Source organism: Myxine glutinosa, chromosome 11 (genome assembly GCF_964187855.1).
Source record: "Myxine glutinosa chromosome 11, kmMyxGlut1.1, whole genome shotgun sequence".
Taxonomy (NCBI): Eukaryota; Metazoa; Chordata; class Myxini; order Myxiniformes; family Myxinidae; genus Myxine; species Myxine glutinosa.
The window spans coordinates 6,750,166-6,767,472 of NC_136271.1; the positions used below are offsets into that span (position 1 = coordinate 6,750,166).

General features: G+C 47.1%; 1 protein-coding gene across 1 annotated transcript in view; it reads left to right on the plus strand.

Annotated features, from left to right (window-relative positions):
* Positions 1-17,307, plus strand: part of LOC137436380 (general transcription factor IIH subunit 2) — a 76,412-nt gene that overhangs the window by 20,555 nt on the left and 38,550 nt on the right. The window contains exons 7-8 of the mRNA XM_068130100.2: positions 14,137-14,242; positions 14,508-14,598. Of these exons, the coding sequence (XP_067986201.1) occupies positions 14,137-14,242; positions 14,508-14,598 (197 nt within the window). The remainder of the gene's footprint in view (positions 1-14,136; positions 14,243-14,507; positions 14,599-17,307) is intronic.

The following is a 17,307-nucleotide window of genomic DNA, read 5'->3' on the forward strand; positions in this document are numbered from 1 at the left end:
TAGTTCTGTAAATATAAATAAATAAAAAAACTATACTAAATCACTAGTAACAACTCAGACAAGCTCATATATACTGGCAGTCTAAAATATAAATTCATATCCCATTAGGAAACAAAGTGACCCATTCATTTGTGTTTTTCATATGCATATTTTATGTAACATTACATTCATATTGTCAATAAATACCAAACATGCATAATCCCCTTTTCCTAGACCCTTTAAGCCATCTTTTGTGTTTCTAGAGTACAGAAATTTCTTGTATAGGCTTCCATCTGTCTTGTTTCCTTAACAATGCACTGTAGCATGTCTTTAACAATGTTTACAAACATGACTCCACTACATGTCTTTAATCACAGCCCTGACCCAAATAAAAGAGTAGAGAGGCTGCATGTGTGTTGACCCACATCAACTGTGTTCTTTGTGTGTGGCTGTGTTTAAATCACCTTGTGACTCCACATAAATGAGTTAATTACATACAATCTGGGCTCAGCTAGACAACATTGTGTGGTCAGCAATGAAGACGAGAGTCTGAATTACATGTATGCAAAAGACCTTGTGAACCAGTGAAGCAAATACATGGGTAAGCATGAATTAAATTTAGGGCATGATATAATTTCCATGATGTTTACCTCTATACTCAATGGTGGAAGGAGGTAATGTTTTGATCCCAGCTTGTCTGTATGTCTGTTTGTCTGTTAGTCCACAAAATTCCAGACAAAGCTTGTAGTTGTGGTAGTTGTAGTGGTAGTGGTGATAACAGAAATTGTTATATAGAACTGAACTTGTATTATTATTATATGCAGAAAATAACTTCATTTCTATATGCCCTGCAGTGGACAGGTTAATTGGTTTATGCACTGAAGGGGTCACCCTGGTGTGCACTGCTGTGTTCTGCCTCACTGAGTTGTTCAGGTATGATGTACTCAGCACAAGCTTACCTGATACACATGTGTGCTGGCTAAAACCACTTGTCTGGTGGGCACGACAGAGGCAGGTTGTCTAATAGCCAACCTGGTCTTACTTTTTTGGGGTTTATCTGAAATTCTTACTATAAGGCTTTAAATTAGAAATGTTTTATATAAAGTAGTATTTTGAGTGAAGTGTGTATTCCACACTGACAGTTTTGACATGTTCTGAATTTAACACGGAGGCTGTAATTAACAGAACGGGGTATGTCTGGAAAATGTACTGTCCAACCTAATAAGAGTTTAGACTGATTTATATTTAAATCTTGGCTGTGTAAATATTGTAAGAATTTATGAATTCAAATGTTTTGTAAATATTCAATAAATTTGGGAATATTTTTTAACTAAAGAATCTCATGTGATTTTATTTCTCTTCTTGCCTCCGGTATGGGTGAAAATTTAATTCCGGCATAATCTCACAAAACTAATTCCCTAAGTGTGCCAAGCTAAATGCTCTACAATATAGAGGAATTATCCTCCTCTCCATTAGTATGGCGGAGGGAACCCCTCTATTATATATATATAACAAAATGTTAACATTATATCATTGTATCGTTGCAGATTCAGAAGACAGTTCCACCATGTCCAAGAGCTTCAGACTAGCTGATGTTGAGCGAACTTCACCATCAACATCACAGCACCTCACCACAACTGACTGGAAGTTATGCCTTATATGTCAAGAGGACAAGACGGAGACACTGACCAAACCTGACCAATCAAAGAGAAAAGACATTGGGAGTGGGTACAGTTCACTCGCAGAGAACTTGGTCAAATTCAGTGAACTTGGAGAGCTTCCAGGATCATTTCACCTGGAAAGACTCGATGATGGTCATGGCATTGAAGCTGCGATGGTTGCACACGGTGCAAAATATCATCAGACATGCAGGCTCCAGTACAACAACACCAAACTGCAGAGAGCACAAAAGAGAGCACTCAAGAAACAATGTGAGAGCGATGAGGAACAAGCTGCATGCAAACGCACCAGGTTACATTCACGCTCATCGAGTACAGAGAAGAAGGTCCCAGAAAATTGTTTCTTCTGTGAACAACCTGCTGGGGCTGACAGTCTTCGGAAAGCTGCAACATTCCAAATGGACAAACGGGTGCGTGCCTGTGCAACCCTTCTTGGTGATACAGAACTGCTGGGCCGTCTCAGTGGTGGGGACATGATAGCGTTGGACGCCCAGTATCACCCACGGTGCTTGATAGGACTTTACAATCGCACAAGAAAGGCCCAGTCAACAGGATCACAGGACACAAAACAAGAGCGAGCAATGTCGGCAGTTGGCTTCGCTGAACTCGTCCTCTACATTGAAGAAACCAGACAAGATGAGGAGACGGCACCAGTATTCAGATTGGCTGACCTTGTACAGCTCTATCAGTCCAGAATGGAACAGCTAGGAGTCCAGCTCGACATGAGAGTCCACTCCACACGACTGAAACAGAGACTGTTGGCTCAGTTTCCTGACATGCGGGCACACACCAAGGGGAGAGACATCCTGATGGCATTTGAAGAAGATGTCGGTGCTGCTCTTGCCAAAGCCTGCGAGCTGGACAGTGATAGTGATGCAGTCCATCTTGCCCATGCTGCACAGATTGTTCGCCGTCACATGTTTGGAGAAGCCAAGCCCTTCACAGGATTCCCTGAAATATGTCAAGAAGAATCTGTGCCACCGTTGCTGCTTGCCCTAGTCAGTATGATCCTCGAGGGACCCAGCATCAAGGAACAGATGGCAGACACTAACCCTGCAGCAATTGCCACAGCTCAGATACTGAAGTTCAACAGCATCAAACACAAGCGAACACGTGGCACCACATCATCCACCAGTGTCAGGCACAGTGTTGCATAGGAGACCCCACTTCCAATATACATAGGGATGATGCTGCATGCTCATACACGCAAGAAGGAATTGGTCGACAGACTGTCACACCTTGGCCTGAGCATCTCCTATGATAGAGTGCTCCAGCTCTCAGCACAGATGGGCAACAGTGTCTGCCAACAGTTTCACAGAGAACGAGTGGTCTGACCTCCGAAGATGCGTGGCAAAGTGTTTACAACTGCCGCTGTAGACAACATAGATCACAACCCCAGTGCAACAACATCAAAGGACTCCTTCCATGGTACCGCTATCTCCCTCATACAACATCCTTCTTACACTGGTGAAGGAGTGGATCGGAGTATCGTCATTGTTGGAGGATCTGGGGATGCACGGTCCAAGACAGTCGCCCCCTTGCCGCACTACTACACTGATGTACCCCCTGTCACTAGCAGCATCAAGAAGTCGCCTGTCCCAGCTGCTAAAGTGGCGTCATTGACCAGAGGAGACTTCAAACAGCAGACTGATGAAGAATACCAATGGCTAGGCAATGCAAAGCGAGTCCTGGAAGACAACACTGGTACAGTGGACAATGACGACACATCTTGGGCTGCATTTCATGCCAGCTGACAGCCACCAGATGCTCGAGTCATCTGCCCCACGTCGCTGCTTCCACTCTTCCTGGAGAGTGCCCACACAGTGGCCATGATCCGGCACTCAATGGACGTCGTGAAGAATGCTGTGGAACACCTGAATCCTGGACAGACACCAGTGGTCACCGTTGATCAGCCACTGTTTGCTTTGGCCAAGCAGATACAGTGGAAGTGGCCAGAGAGCTATGGTGAAGACCAGATAGTGGTGATGTTTGGTGGCCTCCACATAGAGATGGCGGCACTGAGGACACTGGGGGACTGGCTGAAAGGGAGTGGTTGGGTGCAAGCACTTGTGCAAGCCGAGATTGCGACAGCAGGGACAGCAGACTCATTCCTGCGAGCATCCCACGTCTTGCGCACAAGAAGAGCACATCAAGTGACTGCAGCAGCACTGTACATCCTGCAACACCGTGCCTACAACCACTACTGTCTGGGAGAAACCAGGGATGCAGAGGACCTTCCGGAGTTTGAAGACTGGTGTTGCCAGAGAGGAGAAGACATCCCCCAGTTTCACTACTGGGCAACCGTGCTGGAACTAGAACTGTTGGTTCTAGTGTATGTGCGTTCTCTCAGGCAGGGATCGTTAATGATGTACCTCGATGCTCTGACAGAGCTGGTCCCCTGGTTCCATGCACTGGATCACACCCACTATGCTAGGTGGATACCAGTGCACCTGAAGGACATGGCCGAACTCACCATCAAACACCCAGATGTAGCCAGGAAATTCAGGGAAAGCCACTTCACCGTTCAGAAAACACAGAGGGTGTTCTCTTCAATCCCGATTGACCAGGCACATGAGCAGAATAATGCCTGCATCAAAGGAGACGGTGGAGCAGTTGGGCTCACTGACAACCCTAGTGCCCTACGTCGCTGGATGGTTGCGGGACCAGAAGTTGCCAGGGTGATCGAAGAATTCCAGGATGGGAACCAACACTGGAGACGGCAAACAGCAGACACACGTCATCATGATCAGACGCCAAGTGTACAGGCCTCATTTGTGAAAGATGTTCGCTCTCTCGTCGGTGTCATAGAGGAGATGGGCAACCCATTCGAGGAGGAGAGTCAGGATGTAGTCAAACTGGACACAAAGGAGATCGCAGATCCTGCTGCTGTGGAGACCGTGATGAATGCCAAGAGGATTGGCCAAGAGCAGTTCGAGGCTTTCACCAGAGAGTGTCTGTTGGACAGAACAAAGGCAGTGGACGCACCCATTCCTCGTAACAAGCTGAAGGTGTTCAGCACTTCCACTCCAAGAAGCCAGAGCAAAGGTCAGCAACAGCTCGCCTCCATCAAGAATGACCGTGAACTCTTCGCACGCCTGTACATTGGCTGCCAGACGAGGGATGGAAACCTTGAGGAGTTCTTTTGTCACGAGAATCAGGCATGTCCTCCTGCATTGTCTGATGGTGGAAGCCTCTGCACTGGTACCAAGAGTGATCTCCTCACATGCTTGGAAGAAGTCTCCGACACAAAGACAGAGACTCCTGTCACGACCTGTATTGTGCTTGATGGAGCAGCCATCGTCCAGATGCTGAAGCCGGCTGCATCAAAGACCTTTGAAGAGTATGCACAACAGATCTTCATCCCATATATGTCCACGAAGCTGCAAACAGTGTCACGCCTGGATCTGGTCTGGGATACTTACCTTGCTGATTCACTGAAAGGTAGTACACGTGCAAAGCGGGGACAAGGTGTGCGGAGAAGTGTGGTGGCTGCCGCAGCCATACCAGGAAACTGGCAGAACTTCCTACGAGTGGACAGCAACAAGACCGAGCTGTTCAGGTTCCTCTCAGCAGCTCTCATGGAATGGTTTGACCAGGAGGACAAGCAACTCGTCATTACTGATGGAGAGGCAGTGCTCAGCAAGCCACTACTGCCAGATCTGACCTCACTCGCCCCATGTAACCATGAAGAGGCTGACAGTCGGATGTTGCTGCATGCATCTCACGCAGTCCAGCATGGACACCATGCAATACTCATCCGGACTGTAGACACCGATGTTGTGGTGCTGGCAGTGTCCCTGGCACAGGAGTTGCAACCAGAAGACAAACTGTGGCTGGCATTCGGAACAGGCCAGAGTTTCCGATACCTAGCAGCACACGAAATAGCAGCTGGATTGGGACGAGAGAAGGCTCGTGCACTGCCAATGTTCCACGCTCTAACTGGATGCGACACTGTGTCTAGTTTTCATAGACATGGCAAGAACACTGCGTGGGCAGTCTGGACGGTACTGCCAGAACTCACTGAGGCGCTGCTGCTGCTGTCCTCTGCACCTCGTGACATACCAGACGATGCAATGCGCATCATCGAGAGGTTCGTGATCCTGTTGTATGATCGAACCAGCAAATGCACAGACATTGACAAGGCCAGGAGGAAACTCTTCGCAAGGAAGAACAATGTGCAGCTCATCCCTCCAACGAAGGCAGCTCTGGAGGAACATGTCAAGAGGGCAGTGTATCAAGGTGGACATGTGTGGGGTCAGATACTGCTGCCAGCACCAGAGCTCCCTCCACCAACCAACTGGGGTTGGTCAAGGACTGGAGAAGGACAGTACACACCTTACTGGACCAGGCTAACTGAGGCAGCTCACAGCTGCATTGAGCTGGTTTCTTGCAAGTGCAAGAAAGGGTGTGTGAGGCGCTGCAAGTGCAAAAAGGCTGCCCTTCAGTGCACAGCCCTCTGTGTGTGTGAAGGGGACTGCACATGACGATGAGTCAACAACATACATGTACTTGTGGCAATGCTGAACTTGTTAACATGACACTGTTTATGTACACGTATCTTCAGTACCGGTATATACCTAGCCTCAGATACCAGTACACCTAGCCTCAAATACTAGACCATGTAGCATGTCAGTATTATACCTAAGACATTTACAGAACTAAGACATTCTTTTCAAAGTATTGTGTTGAATCCAATATTTGCCTAGATAATTTCCAAATAAAATTATATAACAGACTGTGATAGATAATATTAAGTTGAAATTGGTACCATTGGATTCCTTGCCCCCAAAAACATACATTTAGATACCAGAATCAAGTCAATAGCTGCATTACGTCCAGAGATAATAGCAAATGTAGATTTCAAGTGGCGGCCATTTTGAAATCCAATATGGCGGACATAAAGAGAGAATTTCAAGTGGCCCAATATCTGAAAATGTTCGCAACATATTAATGTACATTTGTGCCAAATTTGGTGCTTGTATCACAAAATGCACAACAGGTTTGCTATGCTGCTACACTAATGGATCGGCTGTGAAAGGCATGTGTTGGCATTTGTTAGAAACACCAACATGCGTCTCTGTAAACCTCTTTGACATGGAAAATCCTGAAAAATAACTTATTGAATGTAGTTTCTCCAAAACTCTGTTTCAAATCTTTAGATTTGAAGCTTCGGATAGATCTCAGAGCAAGTTTTAAGATAATTGTGTGGATAATATAATTGTTGACATAATGTGCCATTACCTGTATGGGGTAGGTGAGGGGGGGGGGGGGGAGGGGGGTACGTCATGTGAGGGAAAAATTGATTTTCTTCATTGTATTTAAAATCATTGTGTGTGTGTGTGTGTGTGTGTGTGTGTGTGTGTGTGTGTGTGTGTGTGTGTGTGTGTATGTGTGTGTGTGTGTGTGTGTGTGTGTGTGTGTGTGTGTGTGTGTGTGTGTGTGTGTGTGTGTGTGTGTGTGTGTGTGTGTGTGTGTGTGTGTGTGTGTGTGTGTGTGTGTGTGTGTGTGTGTGTGTGTGTGTGTGTGTGTGTGTGTGTGTGTGTGTATCAAGTAATGGACAACGGTTGATAATTATATCCAGTAAGGCAATTTTCGAGTTCTCCAACCTGTAGTTTTTGTCTCGACGTTTCGGCCAGCAACTCAGAGTGCACTGGGCCTCCACTAGCCTTTATCAAGAGTAATTTCCTTGTTTACCTCCTCCCAAATATATGTGGGGGAAGGGGATGGGCCTATTCCGTTGACCAATCACAAAGCTGTGTTGTGACCTCGTGACCATTGACCCGTGACAAGCTTGTGTTGCAAGTGTTTTTTGTCTGTTCGAGAGGTGCTTTGTGTTTTCCTCGTCACCTGTGTGAGTTATGTCCCACTTTGCCTTTGTCCTCCTCCCAGCATCGGTGTCTCTCTGGTGTATTTGTGAATGAGAGGTCTGTACACCTGTGATAATGCCACAGTCTCCTCTGTCAAAGGTGACCTCGTTTGGCCAGTGTGCCATGCCTCCAGTATTCGCCTCCTGGCCCGGTTCGGGGATGCCGCCAGCACATTCACATTGTCCCATAGAGGAACATGGCCCGCCCTTATTCCATGCTTGGCGTTAGCAGATCTTTCTGGGTGATTACACTCAAAGGCCTTGTGGTGTTCATCAATGCGCTGGCCTAAGGTTCTTCCAGTCTCGCCTATGTATTCTCCACCACAGTCACATGGAATATTGTATACCACACCTGTGCTGTCATTCTTTTGTCTTCTGTCCTTGACGTTGGTCAGTGCCCGTCTCAAGGTGTATATAGGTTGATAGTTAACCGTCATCCTGCCCGGTCTCAAAATTCTGCCAATCCTTTGGGCTACTCCTGGCACAAAAGGTAGCACACTGAAGCCTGTAGGTGGTTCCTGTGGAACATCCTGGGTTCTTGGAGCTGCCAGTACCATTTCATTCTTTGGGCAGAGGTTGTCTGGGTAGCCATTGACTTTCAATACCCATTGGAGATGTTTGACCTCACTCCTCTTGCCCTCCAAAGTGGATGGTATTGTTGCAGATTTTAGAACCTTCACTTTATCAAATTTAGTATTAAAATCCCTTATAAATAACCCCTGTGTACATTTCCCCTTAATTGGCTGTTAATTGAAATGATAGCACCTTAGTTAGTCCATGTACAAGCACATAGCCAATCATAGAACCTCTCTATAGTTATATCGTTATTCTGTGTTCTAGTTAAGGCTATGTTCCCACTAGTCGATCTTACGTTGCACCAAATCAAATAAGATAGATCCCCTTTTCGATAGCCCCGAAACTACATTGCCAGCAGCGTGCGCCTACATTTCCAGCAGCATTCCCCTCCATTATGCACGTGGTCAGCTCGGAGAAGAAGGGCGTGGCCCGCCCATCGTCATCAAAAGGTGGAGCCAGAAAGCCCTTACGACCAACCAGGAATCGGTGGGCATGGCTTGGTAGGGCGTGACCAGAAAGATCGAGCAGGTTCGTGAAGGTTCCAGGGCATGGCTATATAATCCGTTACGGGAAGCCCCCACCGGCAGATGAGTGAGGGAGCGCAGATGAGTGAGGGAGCACGCATTGAGAACGCATGAGGAAGAGAGCGCATGAGGCAGAGTTTTTGAGGGAGGTGCGCTGGACAAGTTCTGTGGAGTGAGGTACGAGGGAGAGAGACGCTGCTTCAAACAACCCCTGCCACGCGCAGCTTTGACGCGCTGCCGCAAGCAACGCCGCCGTGTGAACCAGAGTGCGGGGAGTCGGCGGCCGCTCACCTCCATCCCTGCCGTTCTGCACGGACCTGAACCTCATCCTTCCAGCCCTGTGGTCCCACCTTCTCATCCCTCCATCCAATTCCTGCCTGCAATTTCCCTATTCGTGTGAGTCTGTTTGTGTTGTCCTGTCTGGGTATAACTTAAGCTTGTATAAGGATGTGCACTGTGTTTCTGCTCCTTCTGTAAATGACCTTCGTTTCTTCTCTTCTTTGGTTTGTGTAAATAGTAGTTAATAAATATCCCTGTTATTTCTTACCTTTGGCTTCTTCTTTCTCATCCGATCGCTTTCGTCCTGTCCCCTATTGAATATACGTGGCACGATTTGGCAGAACCGCTCAGAATCGGGTTAGTGTTGTTAACGGCTCGGATTTCAGATTGCTAAGCCGCTCGGCAAACTCCATCTTGTCCGGGATTCAAACAGAGTTACCCACCTGCCTTGTGGAGGGATTGGCGGAGGTGTACGGGAATCCCTTGACCAATCACCTCGGCCAATCCCACCCCACAGGGGAGCGGGGTAGCTTCAGGATCGGAGACGGCCAGTGCAAAATACATGGGGGATTAACCCCTCCCCCCTTTGGTCAGGGGAGCGCCGTCCCCGTTTCCGTAACAATTGGTGTCTGGGAGTGGGATTTGGACCCGGTGCGCTTTGCGCACTCAAAATTACGAGCGGCCGAAATTGTAGTAACATCCTAAATTTAAATCGTGCCATGGATGATCAAGGTGATCGGATGCCGGCAGGGGAGCTAGAAGAGGGTTTGGAAGCAACCCAGGATCCCGGGGAGGAATTGGGAGAATTGGAGGAGAGCAACGAGGATGTGGTGGAGGGGGTTTCAGGCGCACAAGATGGCGGCGTCGCGCACGAGGGTAGAGAAGCACAGAACGGCGCCTCGCACGTGGCTGCGGCAGCCAAGCCCGCAGCACCGATGGATTTGAACCTCTTTATGGCTGAAATGGAGGCCCTTATGGTCAAGACGAGTGAACAAATTGGTGAATTAAAAAATGAGATGTGCGACCAAATTGGAGGATTGGAAAACAGAATGGGGGAGCGATTGGGAAATCAAATCGGGGGGCTCGAAGCCAAATGTGAGGGTTTAGACAGCAAATTAGAGGGGTTAGACAATAAATGTGAGGGATTAAACAGCAAATTGGGAGGAGTAGGAAGCAAGTTAGGAAGCAATTGGAGGGATTCGGAAGCAGATTAGGGGACAAACTAGGGGGCATAATTGGCCAAGCCAAATAAATTAATGAGGGGCTGGCGAGGGGGCAAGCCGCATATGAGGTAAGGGAAGCCGAGAGGGAGGTTAACCGCAGGTTGAGCGAAGAGGTCACACGGGTACGCGACGGGGTAACGCGGGTTCAGAAGCGCGGGTTGAGCGAGTCGGAGCAAAGCACAGCCGGGTGGATCGGGGTAGAAATCGCGACCCGGGGTTTGGGAAAGCCGGCGACCGCCGAAGTAGAGAAAATTTTAATAAAGCCAGCGGTCGTCGAAGAGAAAGAAATGAACAAATTGGTCATAGTTGAAATTGGGATTGGAGAGACGGACTTGGTAGAAAAGCACCAGCAGAAGGGAGGAATGGAAATTGCACAAAGTCAAAGTTCACATCCTGATGCCGTACTTGCTAATCCTTATAAAGATTTGCAGGTGCGCGTGGAGAGGAGGATCCCAAAGGTGAGACGGGGTGTATGGTGCGAAAAGGTTTTTCGGAAAAGTGTTTGGTGCGAAAAGAATTTTCGCGCGCTTGGGATCCCAGCGTACCGCAGGCGTTTGTGGGAGGTCCGTTGGGCGCTGTGCGAGTGGAAATGGCGCGCGTGTAAGAAAAAAGTGTGCGTCGGAGAGTGAATGCGACACGGAGTGTACGTGCGAGGGTGAGAGTGACCCGGAGAGTAAGGTGATGGTGGAACGTGTGCGAGAGTGTACACCTGAGTTAGTGGTGGCGCGTGTGCGGGAGGGCGCACCGAAGCGCGTGATCGGGTGTGCAAAAGAGTGCACATCCATGGTTGTCACAGAGGATGTGACCGAGGAGTGAGCGCGAGGTGTGTTAAGGAAGTGTGCAAACGACGTGTGCGCAAGGTGCGCGAGAGGTGTGGTGTGTTAGTTTTCCGTTTCCGTCGTTTCCGTATCCGTATATATATATTGTTACGGATTCGGGGGTCGGCTCTCCCCTTATCAAGGGGGGGTTAATCCCATTGTCCTTTTAAGCTGGCCATCCCGAGTCCTGGAAGTTATGACGCTCCTCCCGGTCGGTCTTAGGTAGGGTGATTGGTCAATTTGGAGTCCCAAATACCTAATTACCAACCCCGACCGCGAGCAGGGAAATAACTCCCACTCGAACCACGGATAAGATGGAAAGTGCCGAGCGGTTTGCAATCCGCGATCCGAGCCGTTAACAATAAGACTAAACCCGATCCTGAGCGGTTCTTAATCGTGCCACAGGTACTCAATTGGGAAAAGACGAATGCGATCGGATTAGAGGGGAAACCAGAAGGTAGGAAGAACAAAGATGGGTTTATTAATTATGTACAAAGAAAGAAGAGGAAACTAAAGGATGTACAGAAAAGGAAGAGGAAGAAGCAGCACACAGGGCAGGCTTAACTATACAGTCTTAACTTAACACCCCAGACGAACGCACACACTCACACGGGATTGTAGTGGGTAGGGTGGAAGGTCCAGATAGATGATCCAGTCTCCAGTCGACCCCCGTCCAGGCTCCGGTTCCGCAGGCGAAACCCGGCAGGCACCTCTGCATATCGTTGGCGCGCGACCGGACCTTACATATGGCGGGGGTGGGGGGGAAGTCCTTCGCAAATGTGCGCTCCTGGATCAGTCCTTTCAATAAGCGCATATACCCACAAGTCCGTTATCAGCGCTCTCTCCCAACGAGTCTGTTGTGCGCAGTTCTTTCAAAAGGAGTCCATTTGCAAAACGCGTATATCCTCCAGTTCTTCAATAACGACGGTCCCCTGCGCAGTCCAACCGCAAGAAGAAGTGCGTGTGTGCAGTCCCATCAAAAGAAGTCCTTATGCGCCGTTCACCCGAAAGAAGTTCGTAAAAGGGCTTTGGGCTCGCGCTTATATATCGCGCTTTAAGATCACTCCACGCGCTTCAAAACCACGCCCGCCAGCGAGCTCACCTCAGCCCTGGTTGGCTGGTAAGGGCTTACCGGCTCCGTCTTTGACGGCTAGTTGACAGGGCCACACCTTGTCCTTGGCGCTCCGCCCCCTTCTTGCTCGAGCCGACCGCATGGTCAATGGCGGCGCCTGAGCGAGCGCTAAGGCGCGAACGCTGCTGGCAAGGCGCGTAATAGAATTGGGAGAGAGAGGTTGGCAAAATGGACAAAAGGGCCTACTCCTTATTTGATTGATGCAACGCAGATTCAACTATTGGAAACACGGCCTTAACTAACACATAATAAGGAAATAACTGGAATTCCGATGGTGGCCTACGTGTTGCTGTGGCCTAAATAAGGGTGCTACCTTTAACCTTTAATGTGATATTTACAAGTTATTTATTTACAAAAAGTGTGGGTTCTGAAACCGCAACTATATATATATATATATATATATATATATATATATATATATATATATATATATATATATATATATATATATATATATATATATATATATATACATATATACATACATATATATATATATATATATATATATATATATATATATATATATATATATATATATATATATGTATGTATGTATCTCGGCATAAGGAAAAACGCTATTGAAAATTGGGTCGCCACGTCAAAATCCAATATGGCCGCCACCATATATATGTCTGAACCTTTTGAGCAAAATATCTTGAAAAATAAACGAACTACTAACGTCTGATCTGGTGTGTGGATGTATCTACGCATAAGGAAGAACGCTATTGAAAATTGGGTCGCCACGTCAAAATCCCAGATGGCCGCCGCCATGTATGTCTGAACCTTGTGAGCGGAATATCTTGAAAAATAAGCAAAGTACCAACTTCTAATCTGGTGTGTGGGTGTATCTCGGGATAAGGAAGAACGCTATTGAAAATTGGGTCGCCACGTCAAAATCAACGATGGCCGCCTTGCGTCTTCCACTTTGTCAACTCGCATCACTTCACCGACGGGGGACCTAGGCATAACGCTTGTCTCCATTCTAATTGCGGTACACACAGTGAAACAAAACAGAAGAATGACTCCTTTTCTCTATTCAAACTGGTTGAATGGGTGATTTTTATATTGCAGGTACGTGCAACTCACCATTGGTGAGTTCAATTCCAAAGTAAAGGAGAATCACCTGCTTGAAATCTAATTATTTCTAACAACTTCTAAAAGGTGCCAATAATATTGTCTGGGCCATTATAGGATTTCTGTGTGGAATAAGCTAAGATTTAGTATTTTTTTCAGTTTTTTTTTGTTCTGTTCCACTGCAAACCAAAGAAATACAAATGTGGATACTAAAATATTGTTTTATTTCAACAATTTTCTGGATTATTTGAAAAAAAGTGCAAGGTTTCCAATATGTTTGGCCACGACTGTGTATATATATATATATATATATATATATATATTTATATATATATTTTTATATTATATATATATATATATATACACACATACAATAAATTCTTACAAAAGCGAATGTGCAGCTGCTGAAGACAATGGCGTGTTGCATAATTCATTTTTTTTTTTTTTTTTTTACACCAATTGAACTACTTCCTTTTGCTCGTGCCAACTTCAACCTCGTTTCCTGACCTTGAATCTCTTTATATTTCGACATTTATGTTGTACTATAATCTATGGAGTTGCCATATGTGTCTGTAGATACCAGTCCATCAAAATAAGGGTTAGCAGGACTTTCCAGTCGTATTACTCTCATTGTATTTAGAGCTCTCTCAAGACATAGACCGACAAAGACTTGGAAGGATGTGATCAGTGGAGACTTGTAGTTGTTGGGGTTAATATAGGAGGATGCTTTTCATAAGACCAAGTGGAGAGCAGGCATCAGCCGACCAACTCCCTAATACGATAAAATTGTCGTTAAAACAAGTAGTGGTACTAGTCGTAGTAGTTAGTTGTAGTCAGAGCACTGGTTGTAGTTAATGGATGATGATGATGATGTTGATTTGCTGCCATTATGGTTGTAAAGTCTTCAGCATCGAGCATTGATTTTGAATAGTGAAACCCCATATTTTCGACATCTGTTGTTGCTCTGCCATTGTGTGTGCCAGGGATGCCAAAAAAACACAGAGCAGCATTACAGAAAGCAGTGGAGATTCAGTGCCTCGGGGAGCCCTCACTTTACAACTCGCTCTACATGGCCTTGCAAACCCTCCGGCAAGTTTCCTCATATCGCGGTGCATTCCGCACCCAGCATGCCACTTCAATTCCCCGTCGATCAAAAGCAAGTTGCCCATTTGAACCACTCCATATTGGCAGCCCTGTTCATCCTCTTGCACAATTCTCAGGTTTCGACGTGTCACAAACCCTCCTTTTAGCGTTCGGTATGAAGTTTATCAACTGACTGTGTTTAAACTCTGAGCTGGTCGGTCGGTGATTGCATTTTGATCGCGAATGGCGTTCTTTCGTTGCATTCCGACAGGCACGTTCCAAGCCATTCGAGTCGTGAAGTATTGGTTGTGTTGGGCAGTCTTACTACTTGCGACCCCTTCGATCTGCGCAGTCTGATGAAGGTGAATACAACAACAACACAACATGCATTTTAAGGCCATTTTCCCTGCTGGAGCGGGGGTTCGCCTTGCGCTCCCCATGACAATCTTCTCCATTTTGCCCTATTTTCTGCATCTCTCCTTGTTAACCCCCTTGCCCGCATTTCTTCTTCCACCATCTTTAGCCAAGTCTTTCTCGGTCTTCCCCGTCCTCTACTTCCTTCTACATTCATTTCCATCACTCTTCTCAACCAGTCACTTTCATCCTTCCTCAGCACATGACCAAACCATCTCAACCTGTTCCTCTTCACAGCATCAATCACAGGCTCTATTCCCATCATCTTTCGCAATTCATCATTTGTCTTCCTCTCTCATCATTTGTCTTCCAGCCTTCGTTGCTGCTCTACATTCATTACCCATGTCTCGCTCCCATAAATCATAACACTTCTCACACATGCAGCATACACCTTTCCTTTCAGCTTCAACGACACTCCCCTCCTCATCAGCATGCCACTCAGTTCCCGAAACTTCTTCCATGCACATCTCACTCCAGCAACCGTTGCCGAGTCTGATCCACCTTCTCCATTCAGCATGTCTCCGAGGTAGCAAAATGTTTTCACACCTTCCAGCTTCACGCCGTCTCCAAGATCCAACTCAACATTTCCTCCATCTGCAGCTCCCTCTGTGCACACCTTACATTTGAATGTAGCTGCCACACTGGTTAAAGACCCTCTCAGACCACTACATTTTTGATGAACCCACTCAGCGCACATTGTACATTGAATGGAGTTCACTCCGACACCCTTCCTGCACACAGCACATGGCCACTTCCCAGTTATTTCCACCTCACCACATGCTTTACCACTTACCATCACCTTCGTCTTTCTGATATTCACCTTCAGACCTTTTGTCTCCATACATTCCTTCCACTTAATAATAATAATAATGCATTTATTTTATATAGCGCTTTTCAGGGAGCCCAAAGACGCTTTGACAGAGTGCAAAACATAATGCGTAGCAAAACATAAAAACAATTGCAAAAAAACAAGAATCAATAGGGAAATATTCAAGCAAAAAGGAGGGAGAAGGAGAAGAGATAGTCAGGGGTTAAATGCTGTGGGTTAAATGTTGAATGCAGTGTTGAACAGGTGGGTCTTGAGTGATGTTTTGAATGGGGTAAGTGAGGAGGAGTCTCTGATGGTGTGAGGTAGTGAGTTCCAGAGGGTGGGAGCAGCGATGGAGAAGGCCCTGTCTCCCCAGGATCTGAATTTGGTCCGGATGGGGGGGGTCAGGAGGTTGGTACCAGCAGAGCGGAGGTTGCGGTTGGGAGTGTGTCTGGAGAGGAGGTCAGCCAGGTAGGATGGGGCCAGGTTATGGAGGGCTTTTTAGGTCAAGAGGAGGATTTTGTACTGGATTCTCTGGGAGATGGGGAGCCAGTGAAGCTTGTAAAGGACGGGGGTGATGTGGTCACGGGTCCGGGAATGGGTGAGTAGACGGGCAGCGGAGTTCTGAATGTATTGGAGTTTATTGGTGATTGTTGAGGGTGAACCACAGAGGAGGCTATTGCAGTAGTCCAGACGGGAGGTGATGAAGGCGTGGATGAGGGTTTCTGCAGCCATGGAGGAGAGGGATGGACGGAGACGGGCGATGTTTTTCAGGTGAAAGAAGGCTGTCTTTGTGATCTGTTTAGTGTATTTGTCGAAGGAGAGGGTTTGGTCAAAGATGATGCCAAGATTCCGGATGTGAGGGGAGGTGGATACTGGGATACTGTCGATGTTGAGGGCAAAGTTATTGGTGGATTTTATGAGCGTTTTTGGGCCAATGATGATTATTTCAGATTTATCATAGTTAAGTTTGAGGAAGTTAACTTGAAGCCAGGATTTTATTTCAGTGATGCAGTTTGTCAGGATAGAGTGGGTGGCGGTGGAGATGGACTTGGTGGAGATGAAAAGCTGGATGTCATCGGCGAAGCAGTGGAATTGGAGACCATGACGGCGGATTAAGTGACCGAGGGGGGGCAGGTAAAGGATGAAGAGGAGGGGGCCAATAACTAAACCTTGGGAGACACCTTGGGGGAGGGGAGCAGTGGGGGATTTGCAGTTATTGATGGAGATGAACTGGCGTCTGTCAGAGAGGTATGATTTAATCCAAGAGAGGGCATTGCCAGGAACGTTAAAGGTGGTTTCAAGTCGGGTGAGGAGGATGGTGTAATCGATGGTGTCAAAGGCGGCGCTGAGGTCGAGGAGGATGAGAATGGTGAGGTTGCCAGCGTCAGAGGAGAGGAGAAGGTCGTTGGTGATTTTGAGGAGAGCAGTTTCAGTCCTGTGGTTGGAGCGGAATCCGGATTGGAATGTTTCATACAGGTTATTTGCAGAGAGGTGATGTTTGAGTTGAGCGGCTACAGCGCGTTCCAAAACTTTCGACAGAAAGGGTAGGTTGGAGATGGGTCTGAAGTTGTTTAGGGTGTCAGGGTTTAGTCCAGGTTTTTTCAGAATGGGGGTAAAAACCACCTTTAGAGGCCATTTTTCCCCGCAAGCGGGGGTTGGCCTTTTTCGGGAACCGTGGTTATTGTTGTTTTTTGGTCCCCTTTTTGAAGCAATGTTTTACGGCCGGATGCCCTTCCTGACGCCAACCCTTTTTGCCGCCTTTAACGACAAACAGGGAATTACCAGTGAACTGGTACTCGATTAGCCGACCTCGGAAGGATGACAGGCTAAGTCAACCCCCCTGGCG